Source organism: Coregonus lavaretus (assembly GCF_964263955.1).
Source record: "Coregonus lavaretus genome assembly, chromosome: 16".
Lineage (NCBI taxonomy): Eukaryota > Metazoa > Chordata > Actinopteri > Salmoniformes > Salmonidae > Coregonus > Coregonus lavaretus.
This window is the reverse complement of record NC_140003.1, coordinates 47,911,507-47,926,089: the sequence shown is the minus strand read 5'-3', so window position 1 is coordinate 47,926,089 and position 14,583 is coordinate 47,911,507. Positions and strand designations below refer to the sequence as shown.

The window sequence follows — 14,583 nt, the reverse complement described above, 5'->3', positions numbered from 1 at the left end:
ACAGCTACAGACTAGCTATAGACTACTATACAGCTACAGACTAGCTATAGACTACTATACAGCTACAGACTAGCTATAGACTACTATACAGATACAGACTAGCTATAGATTATACTATACAGCTACAGACTAGCTATAGACTACTATACAGCTACAGACTAGCTATAGACTACTATACAGCTACAGACTAGCTATATATTATACTATACAGCTACAGACTAGCTATAGACTCAACTATACAGCTACAGACTAGCTATAGACTACTATACAGCTACAGACTAGCTATAGACTACTATACAGCTACAGACTAGCTATAGATTATACTATACAGCTACAGACTAGCTATAGACTCTACTATACAGCTACAGACTAGCTATAGACTCTACTATACAGCTACAGACTAGCTATAGATTATACTATACAGCTACAGACTAGCTACAGATTATACTATACAGCTACAGACTAGCTATAGACTACTATACAGATACAGACTAGCTATAGATTATACTATACAGCTACAGACTAGCTATAGACTACTATACAGCTACAGACTAGCTATAGACTACTATACAGCTACAGACTAGCTATAGACTACTATACAGCTACAGACTAGCTATATACTACTATACAGCTACAGACTAGCTATATATTATACTATACAGCTACAGACTAGCTATAGACTACTATACAGCTACAGACTAGCTATAGATTATACTATACAGCTACAGACTAGCTATAGACTACTATACAGCTACAGACTAGCTATAGATTATACTATACAGCTACAGACTAGCTATAGACTACTATACAGCTACAGACTAGCTATAGATTATACTATACAGCTACAGACTAGCTATAGACTACTATACAGCTACAGACTAGCTATAGACTACTATACAGCTACAGACTAGCTATAGACTACTATACAGCTACAGACTAGCTATAGACTACTATACAGCTACAGACTAGCTATAGACTCAACTATACAGCTACAGACTAGCTATAGATTATACTATACAGCTACAGACTAGCTATAGATTATACTATACAGCTACAGACTAGCTATAGACTCTACTATACAGCTACAGACTAGCTATAGACTCAACTATACAGCTACAGACTAGCTATAGACTCAACTATACAGCTACAGACTAGCTATAGATTATACTATACAGCTACAGACTAGCTATAGACTACTATACAGCTACAGACTAGCTATAGACTACTATACAGCTACAGACTAGCTATATATTATACTATACAGCTACAGACTAGCTATAGACTACTATACAGATACAGACTAGCTATAGATTATACTATACAGATACAGACTAGCTATAGATTATACTATACAGATACAGACTAGCTATAGATTATACTATACAGCTACAGACTAGCTATAGATTATACTATACAGCTACAGACTAGCTATAGATTATACTATACAGCTACAGACTAGCTATAGATTATACTATACAGCTACAGACTAGCTATAGACTACTATACAGCTACAGACTAGCTATAGACTACTATACAGCTACAGACTAGCTATAGATTATACTATACAGCTACAGACTAGCTATATATTATACTATACAGCTACAGACTAGCTATAGACTCTACTATACAGCTACAGACTAGCTATAGACTCTACTATACAGCTACAGACTAGCTATAGACTACTATACAGCTACAGACTAGCTATAGACTACTATACAGCTACAGACTCTACTATACAGCTACAGACTAGCTATAGACTACTATACAGATACAGACTAGCTATAGATTATACTATACAGCTACAGACTAGCTATAGATTATACTATACAGCTACAGACTAGCTATAGACTACTATACAGATACAGACTAGCTATATATTATACTATACAGCTACAGACTAGCTATAGATTATACTATACAGCTACAGACTAGCTATAGATTATACTATACAGCTACAGACTAGCTATATATTATACTATACAGCTACAGACTAGCTATAGACTCTACTATACAGCTACAGACTAGCTATAGACTACTATACAGCTACAGACTAGCTATAGACTACTATACAGCTACAGACTCTACTATACAGCTACAGACTAGCTATAGACTACTATACAGATACAGACTAGCTATAGATTATACTATACAGCTACAGACTAGCTATAGATTATACTATACAGCTACAGACTAGCTATAGACTACTATACAGCTACAGACTAGCTATAGACTACTATACAGCTACAGACTAGCTATAGATTATACTATACAGCTACAGACTAGCTATAGACTACTATACAGCTACAGACTAGCTATAGACTATACAGCTACAGACTAGCTATAGACTACTATACAGCTACAGACTAGCTATAGACTACTATACAGCTACAGACTAGCTATAGATTATACTATACAGCTACAGACTAGCTATAGACTCTACTATACAGCTACTGACTAGCTATATATTATACTATACAGCTACAGACTAGCTATAGATTATACTATACAGCTACAGACTAGCTATAGACTATACTATACAGCTACAGACTAGCTATAGACTACTATACAGCTACATACTAGCTATAGACTACTATACAGCTACAGTCTAGCTATAGACTACTATACAGCTACAGACTAGCTATAGACTCAACTATACAGCTACAGACTAGCTATAGATTATACTATACAGCTACAGACTAGCTATAGATTATACTATACAGCTACAGACTAGCTATAGACTACTATACAGATACAGACTAGCTATAGATTATACTATACAGCTACAGACTAGCTATAGATTATACTATACAGCTACAGACTAGCTATAGACTACTATACAGATACAGACTAGCTATAGATTATACTATACAGCTACAGACTAGCTATAGTTTATACTATACAGCTACAGACTAGCTATAGACTACTATACAGCTACAGACTAGCTATAGACTACTATGCAGCTACAGACTAGCTATAGATTATACTATACAGCTACAGACTAGCTATAGACTACTATACAGCTACAGACTAGCTATAGACTACTATACAGCTACAGACTAGCTATAGACTACTATACAGCTACAGACTAGCTATAGATTATACTATACAGCTACAGACTAGCTATAGACTCTACTATACAGCTACTGACTAGCTATAGATTAAACTATACAGCTACAGACTAGCTATAGATTATACTATACAGCTACAGACTAGCTATAGACTATACTATACAGCTACAGACTAGCTATAGACTACTATACAGCTACAGACTAGCTATAGACTACTATACAGCTACAGACTAGCTATAGACTACTATACAGCTACAGACTAGCTATAGATTATACTATACAGCTACAGACTAGCTATAGACTACTATACAGCTACAGACTAGCTATAGACTACTATACAGCTACAGACTAGCTATAGATTATACTATACAGCTACAGACTAGCTATAGACTACTATACAGCTACAGACTAGCTATAGACTCTACTATAAAGCTACAGACTAGCTATAGATTATACTATACAGCTACAGACTAGCTATAGATTATACTATACAGCTACAGACTAGCTATAGACTATACTATACAGCTACAGACTAGCTATAGACTACTATACAGCTACAGACTAGCTATAGACTACTATACAGCTACAGACTAGCTATAGATTATACTATACGGCTACAGACTAGCTATAGACTACTATACAGCTACAGACTAGCTATAGACTACTATACAGCTACAGACTAGCTATAGACTACTATACAGCTACAGACTAGCTATAGACTACTATACAGCTACAGACTAGCTATAGACTACTATACAGCTACAGACTAGCTATAGATTATACTATACAGCTACAGACTAGCTATAGATTATACTATACAGCTACAGACTAGCTATAGACTACTATACAGCTACAGACTAGCTATAGATTATACTATACAGCTACAGACTAGCTATAGACTCTACTATACAGCTACAGACTAGCTATAGATTATACTATACAGCTACAGACTAGCTATAGACTACTATACAGCTACAGACTAGCTATAGACTATACTATACAGCTACAGACTAGTTATAGACTACTATACAGCTACAGACTAGCTATAGACTACTATACAGCTACAGAGAAGCTATAGACTACTATACAGCTACAGACTAGCTATAGACTACTATACAGCTACAGACTAGCTATAGACTACTATACAGCTACAGACTAGCTATAGACTACTATACAGCTACAGACTAGCTATAGACTACTATACAGCTACAGACTAGCTATAGACTACTATACAGCTATAGACTCTACTATACAGCTACAGACTAGCTATAGACTACTATACAGCTACAGACTAGCTATAGACTACTATACAGCTACAGACTAGCTATAGACTACTATACAGCTACAGACTAGCTATAGACTACTATACAGCTACAGACTAGCTATAGACTACTATACAGCTATAGACTCTACTATACAGCTACAGACTAGCTATAGACTACTATACAGCTACAGACTAGCTATAGACTACTATACAGCTACAGACTAGCTATATACTACTATACAGCTACAGACTAGCTATAGATTATACTATACAGCTACAGACTAGCTATAGACTACTATACAGCTATAGATTATACTATACAGCTACAGACTAGCTATAGACTACTATACAGCTACAGACTAGCTATAGACTACTATACAGCTACAGACTAGCTATAGATTATACTATACAGCTACAGACTAGCTATAGACTCTACTATACAGCTACAGACTAGCTATAGATTATACTATACAGCTACAGACTAGCTATAGACTACTATACAGCTACAGACTAGCTATAGACTATACTATACAGCTACAGACTAGCTATAGACTACTATACAGCTACAGACTAGCTATAGACTACTATACAGCTACAGACTAGCTATAGACTACTATACAGCTACAGACTATCTATAGACTACTATACAGCTACAGACTAGCTATAGACTACTATACAGCTACAGACTAGCTATAGATTATACTATACAGCTACAGACTAGCTATAGACTACTATACAGCTACAGACTAGCTATAGACTACTATACAGTGACAGACTAGCTATAGACTACTATACAGCTACAGACTAGCTATAGACTACTATACAGCTACAGACTAGCTATAGACCACTATACAGCTATAGATTATACTATACAGCTACAGACTAGCTATAGACTACTATACAGCTACAGACTAGCTATAGATTATACTATACAGCTACAGACTAGCTATAGACTACTATACAGCTACAGACTAGCTATAGATTATACTATACAGCTACAGACTAGCTATAGACTACTATACAGCTACAGACTAGCTATAGACTACTATACAGCTACAGACTAGCTACAGAGATCAGTTAGTGCCACAGCATTATAAAACCACGAACGTCCACCCTATCATTCTCATTGACCATCACAGTCTTTTGTGGCAAGTGTGTCCTCTACGTTTTCTAACTCTGTGGTGAGTGCCATTCCACATGGAGTTAACGGAGAGACTTCCTTATATAGTATTGTTGAATATTCTTGATCTCACTATTTGTCTGTGTTTCTACAGATGAGTCGACGTGTTATGACGATGGGAATACGTACCAGGTGGGGAACCAGTGGCAGAAGGAATACCTGGGAGCCATCTGTACCTGCACCTGCTACGGAGGACAACAGGTTAGACGACCGGTAGTCCCTCTAGTTCCCTGTCTTCCTCATACATTGTATTATATCATCCACTGTCAGTGGTTAAAATAGCAGGAGTCAAAAGTATGAGCATTTGATTGAACCAGGCGGATAGGGTTTGGATCAATGGACTAGTATCCCATTTGGTTCCAGTGTGCCAGGCAAGCTCAACGTTTTGTGAAATTAACAATACTAGTTGAACCCACGTCTGGTGTGAATGCATGTTGAACCCACGTCTGGTGTGAATGCATGTTGAACCCACGTCTGGTGCTAATGCATGTTGAACTTAAGTCTGGTATAACCCACGTCTGGTATAAATGCCAACAACGAACAGTGAGCCATCGTATTCATGCAATGCTTTTCTTTCATTATTTGTGTTTTTTATGCAACTTTGAATTTTGTAAAGTTAGTGTGGGAGAGGTGGAAAAAATTTTATCGATCAATAATGACAAACCTCCTGGCATTTACAGCTTAGATGGAAAGCTTCTGAGGATGGTATCTGACTCTATAGCCACTCCTATCTTTCATATCTTTAATCTGAGTCTAGAGGAAATCTTTGTCCTCAGGCCTGGAGGGAAGCCAAAGTCATTCCGCTACCCAAGAGTGGTAAAGCGGCCTTTACTGGTTCTAACAGCAGACCTGTCAGCTTGCTGCCAGCTCTTAGCAAACTGTTGGAAAAAACAAATTAACAACATACTTTCAGCATGCTTATAGAGAAGGGCACTCAACATGTACTGCACTGTCACAAATGTCTGATGATTGGTTGAAAGAAATTGATAATGAGAAGATTGTGGGAGCTGTACTGTTAGATTTCAGTAAATCCTTTGATATTATTGACCATAACCTGTTGCTGAAAAAACGTATGTTATGGCTTTTTCAACCTCTGCCATATCGTGGATTCAGAGCTATCTATCTAATATAACTCAAATAGTTTTCTTTAATGGAAGCTTCTCTAATGTTAAACATGTAAAGTGTGGTGTACCACAGGGCAGCTCTCTAGGCCCTCTACTCTTTTCTATGTTTACCAATGTCCTGCCACTGGCATTAAACAAAGCATGTGTGTCCATGTATGCTGATGATTCAACCATATACGCATCAGCAACCACAGCTAATGAAGTCACTGAAACTCTTAACAAAGAGTTGCAGTCTGTTTTGGAATGGGTGGCCAGTAATAAACTGGTCCTGAACATCTCTAAAACTAAGAGCATTGTATTTGGTACAAATCATTCCCTAAGTTCTAGACCTCATCTGAATCTGGTAATGAATGGTGTGGCTGTTGAACAAGTTGAGGAGACACAATTACTTGGCGTTATCTTAAATTGTAAACTGTTGTGGCCATGGTGGCCATGGTTGTAAAGATGGGGAGAGGTCTGTCTATAATAAAGAGATGCTCTGCTTTTTTGACACCACACTCCACAAAGCAAGTCCTGCAGGCTCTAGTTTTATCTAATCTTGATTATTGTCCAGTCGTGAGGTCGAGTGCTGCAAGGAAAGACCTAGTTAAGCTGCAGCTGGTCCAAAACAGAGCGGCACGTCTTGCTCTTCATTGTAAACAGAGAGATAATATTAATACTGTGCATGTCAGTCTCTCTTGGCTAAGAGTTGAGGAGAGACTGACTGCATCACTTTTTCTTTTTATAAGAAACAATGTGTTGAAAATCCCAAATTGTTTGCATAGTCAACTTACACACAGCTCTGACACACACACTTACCCCACCAGACATGCCACGAGGGGTCTTTTCACAGTCCCCAAATCCAGAACAAATTCAAGAAAGCGGGGGGCCAGTATGAAAATGTATGCACTCACTTAACTGTAAGTCGCTCTGGATAAGAGCGTCTGCTAAATGACTAAAATGTTTTTAAAAATATAGAGCCATTATTGCATGGAACTCCGTTCCATCTCATATTGCTCAAATGAACAGCAAACCTGGTTTTAAAAAACAGATAAAGAAACACCTCACAGCACAACGCCTCTCCCCTATTTGACCTAGATAGTTTGTGTGTATGTATTGATATGTAGGCTACGTGTGCCATTTGTAAAAAAATATATTTAAAAAGTAATGTAGTTTTGTCCTTGAGCAGTTGTCTATTAATGTTCTGTATTATGTTATGTGTCATGTTTTGTGTGGACCCCAGGAAGAGCAGCTGCTGCTTTTGCAACAGCTAATGGGGATCCTGATAAAATACAAAATACCAAATGCATGTTGAACACACGTCTGGAATTAATACTAGTTGAACCCACGTCTGATAATACTAGTTGAACCCACGTTTGGTGTTAATACTAGTTGAACCCACATCTGGTATTAATGCATGTTGAACCCACGTCTGATGTTTATACTAGTTGAACCCACGTCTGGTGTTAATACTAGTTGAACCCCATGACCGCTACGCCACTCTAAGGCACTGCATCCTGGTTCGATTCCAGGCTGTATCACAATCCGGCCATGATTGGGAGTCCCATAGGGGCGGCGCACAATTGGACCAGCGTCGTCCGGGTTTGGCCAGTGTAGGCCATCATTGTAAATAAGAATTTGTTCTTAACTGACTTGCCTAGTTAAATAAAAAATACTAGTTGAACCCACGTCTGGTGTTAATGCATGTTGATGTGATGACGTGTCCTTATGTCCCCTCTCCCCAGGGCTGGCGCTGTGAGAACTGCAGAAGACCAGGAGCTCAGACTGAGGTGGATGTGGCTCTGCTACAGCCTCAAATACACCAAGACGCATTCGACCGCTACAGGGAGAACGCCCTGAAAAAACTGGTGTGTGTTCCTCCCAGGGATAGAGATACAGTGTTATCCTGTGGTGCCTCCTGGGATTCTAACCCTAATCCTCCCAGTTACTGTCCCATAACAACATACTCCTGAACACTGTATATTGACACAAAGCTATTTTGTAAACTCTTCCAACAGAACATCCAGTGTCCCATCGAGTGTCTGAGACCAGAGCTCCTGAGACCAGAGCTCCTGAGACCAGAGCTCGTAGCGGACGCCCAGCAACCCTCAGAGTAAAGAAGGGTAGAAAGATGGGAAGGTGAAACCACTCCTGGAGAACCCTTCTCCAGACACTTTACTCACATACGCTGTGCCTTCCTATCCTGAATGCCAGTCTGTTTGTGCCATCATTGTCACGCCAAACATGTTTTTTTTATTTTGTTTTTTTGACTCGTTTTGTTTGGCTTGACAATGAATGACGGCAATGGAGATGCCAAAAGCACAAACAGATCTGGGACCAGGCTAGTGCTGTCCTGTTCTTCACTAACTAATACTTGGCTCAGACAGACTGTTTGGTTTTGTTTGACCACCAATCCTGTTGCTTCTCCACGTCGCCACGCCTTTTTCTAGAGCATCTCTTCAAAAGACCCCCCAAGGCAAAGAAAGGCTCTTTCTTTAATATTTTAGTGTTTGGATCCTGTTGTCCTACCAAGTCCTTCGAGACGCCGAACATCTGCATAGAGATTCTACTAAAGGCGTCCAGTATGCCACTTCCTGTTCCTCCTGAAGCCTAACTCTGTTTCTGATCCTCCTGAAGCAGAGCTTTCTATCTCCGACGAGATGTTTTACCTCAGAGAGACGTTCGGAAGTTTACAATGTAAAAACTGTTGACTACATCGTCAGTTGCCTGGAATGGAGAATATTTCCAACCCCATCCTACTCAAATGGTTCTACAGAGAATCCCAAATGCCATTCTACTCCCTGTAGTGTGCATTACTTTTTTGTTGTTGTTGCCAGAACTGGAAATAAGTAGTGCACTATTAAAGGGCATAGGGGCAGCATTTGGGACGCAGGCAGGTCTCACCTTGGGACCCTTCCCACTGGGCACAGACGTCAGTTCAACGTCTATTTTTGATTTACATTTGGTTGAGTTGTCAACTAATGTGAAGGGGGAAGAAGAAAAAAAAAATGTCATCATGTCATTCGATTTAAGTAAAAAGTTCGGTTTAAAAAAATGACAATTCGCTTACGTTAATGACTTTTTGCCAATCCAGTCAGTTTTCAAATTTTGATTCAACGCCATCACATTGAATTCTTTGGTTGAAATGACGTGGAAACAACGTTGATTCAACAAGTTTTTGCCAAGTGATATTGTGACTAGCTAGTTTTTCTGTTCTTGTTGTTCTGAAAACATTCCCTATTAAAAAACCAAGCACTGTATCAGAGGTACACTGCGAGCAGGTGTTCATTCTTTGTCCAGAATTGTATCTGTTGTTGTTTGTCTACTTCCGCCATTTTGTAGACGGTTGGATGGAAGCTCTAAGATGGCTGTCAGTTGAGATGCATTCTTTCACACCTCAACTGCTGTGTTTTGTAATTGTTTTTTTAATTTATCCCTTTTATCCAAGCATGTTGTTTTAATGCTATTTGGGGTACACGTTTTTTGTTTTGTTTTGTTTTGTTTCTGTTTTTTATATTGTAGGTGCCAAAGTCTTAACTACTGTGGACTGAATTCCTTTTTAATAAACTTTTACAAAGAAATTGGTGGAATGGTCTGTTTTCAATGTTTGATTATAAATGCTAGAAGGGAAACCGTTCAGCTCTTCACACCGATGAGATACTATCAGGTAAATGAGGGTAGTGCAAGTACAAACGACATTGTAGATCAGGAATCGCGACGTAGAAATTGCTATTTAAAATGGTCAAATAATTTTTGTTTACAAATAAACAAAGTTCATGACTTTATGTGCAGTATTGGGTATGAAATAATAAATACGAGATGTTCAGTAAAACACTGTGTTAGGTCCATGCCAGTATCATACCACCTATCCCAGAGGTCATTGGTGTTCCAGCTTGGCCAATATGGTAGATGGGGGGGGCAGGGCTGAGGCTGAGACCAGGAGGAGACCACCTGGTCTCTCTGCTCTTCTCTTGGTCAGACACTCTGTGGACAGCCTCCTGGAAACACAGCTGTTCCTCCTGGATAAGACCACACAAAGCAGTCAGTTACTGGTAAGCTATGTCCATCAACAAGTGGTAAGCCGTGGTTAACGTTATCAATAATGGTTGAAACTGAACGTGATCAATGAAAAGTGGTGTGGTCTCTGGACTAATGAACGCGTTTGGTAGATAAACTGATTTGGTACAGAACTTGATCGTCGGTGTACAGGCTAGAGGGGTGGGTCTGTCTACTGATTGTTTTCGTTACGCATTCTGTCCCTAGCCTGGTTCCAGATCTGTTTGTGCTGTCTTGTCAACTGATCATAGGAGTTGACAAGACAGCACAAACAGATCGGAGACCAGGCTATTCGGGCACCTAGGAGGACAGAAGTTTCTGGCAGAGACTGGAGGCAGGGTTTTGATTGTGGGCCAGGCTGTGAGCACCAGCTCTCCCAGGAAGGCCTCCACCATTTGGTTATGTGAGGAGTTGAGGAGAACCACCTCTGTCAGGTCACTGAACTCTGGCAGTCTGGGAGGAGGAAGAGGGGAGGATGAGGAGGAGGAAGAGGATATTCAAGGGTAAATCTTTGGCACAATATAGTTGTTTTCCTGTATGTCTGGTACTACATTAGACTGACCTTTGACCCTGTGAGATGGTCAACCGTCAGTGTTCAACTATAGGCCCATCCCATGCTGATCACCTGCGTATACCCTCGACACCAGTCATTGCTATGGTGTGACGTCTGGTAACGTGAGACTAACCTGTGAATGTTCTACTAAACACTGAGCTGATGCTCTCTCTTCGCTGTTGGCTTCTGGGTCTGTGGACTGTGGCTGTTTCTCTGTTACCTCTGTTAGCCCAGCGCTGTACAGACTGCCCCCCCCAGGAGGAGCTGGGGGGGAGGGGGGGGGCAAGGTGGAGAGACCTCCATGGCCCTGGGTTAGGGTGTGGCAGATCTTAGTTACCAGAAGAAGATAATGCACTAAGCATCTCCTCTTAGTTACCAGAAGAGGATAATGCACTAAGCATCTCCCCTTAGTTACCAGAAGAAAATAATGCACTAAGCATCTCCCCTTAGTTACCAGAAGAGGATAATGCACTAAGCATCTCCCCTTAGTTACCAGAAGAAAATAATGCACTAAGCATCTCCCCTTAGTTACCAGAAGAAAATAATGCACTAAGCATCTCCCCTTAGTTACCAGAAGAAAATAATGCACTAAGCATCTCCCCTTAGTTACCAGAAGAGGATAATGCACTAAGCATCTCCCCTTAGTTACCAGAAGAGGATAATGCACTAAGCATCTCCCCTTAGTTACCTGAAGAGGATAATGCACTAAGCATCTCCCCTTAGTTACCAGAAGAGGATAATGCACTAAGCATCCCCCCTTAGTTACCAGAAGAGGATAATGCACTAAGCATCTCCCCTTAGTTACCAGAAGAGGATAATGCACTAAGCATCTCCCCTTAGTTACCAGAAGAGGATAATGCACTAAGCATCTCCCTTTTTGTGTCTCTCTACTATCCACACAGCAGAGGAAGACAAACCTTAGGATGCATGTAAGGGAGTGGGTGATGGAGAGAGTTACTGTACCTGAATACGGAGGCGGGAGCGTGGGTGATTATCGCTCTCTCTGGTCCGTGGCTGAGAGGGGGCATGTCTACAGAGGGAGGTCTGCTCTGACGGGATCCACAACGGGTCACATTGGGCTGGGCCGACCAGCAAGAAAGGAGCATGTCAAAGTAAAACATTACTATAGATACAGTACCCCTCACAGTCAAGGTGTGTGTTTGAGATCGAGTAATTGCAGTCGGACTGCGAGCAATCACTGATCTCCAAATCACCTTGCATCCCAAATAACTACTCATTACGTGATTAAGATTAGCGATTCTGCGCACCCTTGCTCAACTGATCCCCTCAACCCTCAGTGTAGCAGGGTAGTTACTATACCTATTGACATGGTGTGTGCTGAGCAGGGAAGGGAATAATGTTTGGAAGTCTAGGAGGGAGTGTGAGCGGGCGGTGACCCCCAGGTGTAGCAGGGCGTGGAGGGGCAGTTCAGGTCTCCTCCATACCTGGCTAGCCTCTCTCTGGGCCCTCCGCTCGGCATGACTGGACCTGGCACACACACTCTCCACCACGGATAGCGGGCAGACTCTAAAACAGAGAGAGAGAGAGGTAATATACTGAATGATACAGTGTGTAGTATCTTCTAGCCAGATCAGTTAGTGCTGTCTTGTCATATGAAAAATGTATGCACTCACTAACTGTAAAGTCGCTCTGGATAAGAGCGTCTGCTAAATGACTAAAATGTAAATGTAAAATGTAATGCCAAACTTGGAAAGACGACAGCCATAGGAGTTGGCTACACAATCTGGGATCAGATGTGGTAATATCTACAACATCCACAGGGTCCAAGTTTAAATCCAGATGTTTTCTGTTACCTTCTATTGCCTGACTGCAGGTCCAGTCTTCTGTGGAGACGGTATGCCCTCCTGCACCAGGACAAGACGAAGGTGTTAGATAATTGTGATCACCAGTGAATAGAACCCAGATGGTTTGTGTGTGATTCTCACCTTAGTGTTGTTCTCCTGTGTTTACTCTGTGTGTGACCCCGGGGGTAGCTGGTGTTTACTCTGTGTGTGTGACCCTGGGGGTAACTGGTGTTTACTCTGTGTGTGACCCTGGGGGTAACTGGTGTGGCTCTGTGTGTGACCCCGGGGGTAGCAGGTGTTTACTCTGTGTGTGTGACCCTGGGGGTAACTGGTGTGGCTCTGTGTGTGACCCCGGGGGTAGCTGGTGTTTACTCTGTGTGTGACCCCGGGGGTAGCAGGTGTTTACTCTGTGTGTGTGGCCCCGGGGGTAGCTAGTGTTTACTCTGTGTGTGTGACCCTGGGGGTAACTGGTGTGGCCCCGGGGGTAGCTGGTGTTTACTCTGTGTGTGACCCCGGGGGTAGCAGGTGTTTACTCTGTGTGTGTGACCCTGGGGGTAACTGGTGTGGCTCTGTGTGTGACCCCGGGGGTAGCTGGTGTTTACTCTGTGTGTGACCCCGGGGGTAGCAGGTGTTTACTCTGTGTGTGTGGCCCCGGGGGTAGCTAGTGTTTACTCTGTGTGTGTGACCCTGGGGGTAACTGGTGTGGCTCTGTGTGTGACCCCGGAGGTAGCTAGTGTTTACTCTGTGTGTGACCCCGGAGGTAGCTGGTGTTTACTCTGTGTGTGACCCCGGGGGTAGCTGGTGTTTACTCTGTGTGTGACCCCGGGGGTAGCTGGTGTTTACTCTGTGTGTGACCCCGGAGGTAGCTGGTGTTTACTCTGTGTGTGACCCCGGGGGTAGCTGGTGCGTGTTCCCAGTACGGCCCGACCCGTTCCTGCTCCCCGCACTAAGCCAGTGGTGTGTGTTTCCAGTACGGTCCGGCCCGTTCCTGCTCCTCGCATCAAGCCAGGACATTGTTTTTGTAGACATCCACCATTCTGGTTCATCCTTGGGAGCAATTTCTAAACGCATGAAGATACCACATTCATCTGTACAAACAATAGTACAATAGTATAAACACCATGGAACCACGCAGCCGTCATACCGCTCAGGAAGGAGATGCGTTCTGTCTCCTAGAGATTAACGTACTTTGGTGCGAAAAGTGCAAATCAATCCTAGAACAACAACAAAGGACCTTGTGAAGATGCTGGAGGAAACAGGTACAAAAGTATCTACCAGACTACGGTTTGCAACTGCACATGGGGACAAAGATCGTACTTTTTTGAGAAATGTCCTCTGGTCTGATGAAACAAAAATAGGACTGTTTGGCCATAATGACCATCGTTATGTTTGGAGGAAAAAGGGGGTTGCTTGCAAGCCGAAGAACACCATCCCAACCGTGAAGCACAGGGGTGGCAGCATCATCCTGTGTGGGTGCTTTGCTGCAGGAGGGACTGGTGCACTTCACAAAATAGATGGCATCATGAGGAAGGAAATGTATGTGGATATATTGAA

At 41.7% G+C, this 14,583-nt stretch overlaps 1 protein-coding gene across 1 annotated transcript in view; it reads left to right on the top strand.

The window, feature by feature from the left end:
- Positions 1–10,190, top strand: part of LOC311143873 (fibronectin-like) — a gene marked incomplete at its 5' end in the record, with an annotated part of 84,687 nt that extends 74,497 nt beyond the window's left edge. The window contains 3 exons of the mRNA XM_084179744.1: positions 5,568–5,713; positions 8,361–8,483; positions 8,634–10,190. Coding sequence (XP_084035870.1) covers positions 5,568–5,713; positions 8,361–8,483; positions 8,634–8,732 — 368 coding nt within the window. The 3' untranslated portion in view covers positions 8,733–10,190. The remainder of the gene's footprint in view (positions 1–5,567; positions 5,714–8,360; positions 8,484–8,633) is intronic.
- Positions 10,191–14,583: the final 4,393 nt, after the last annotated feature.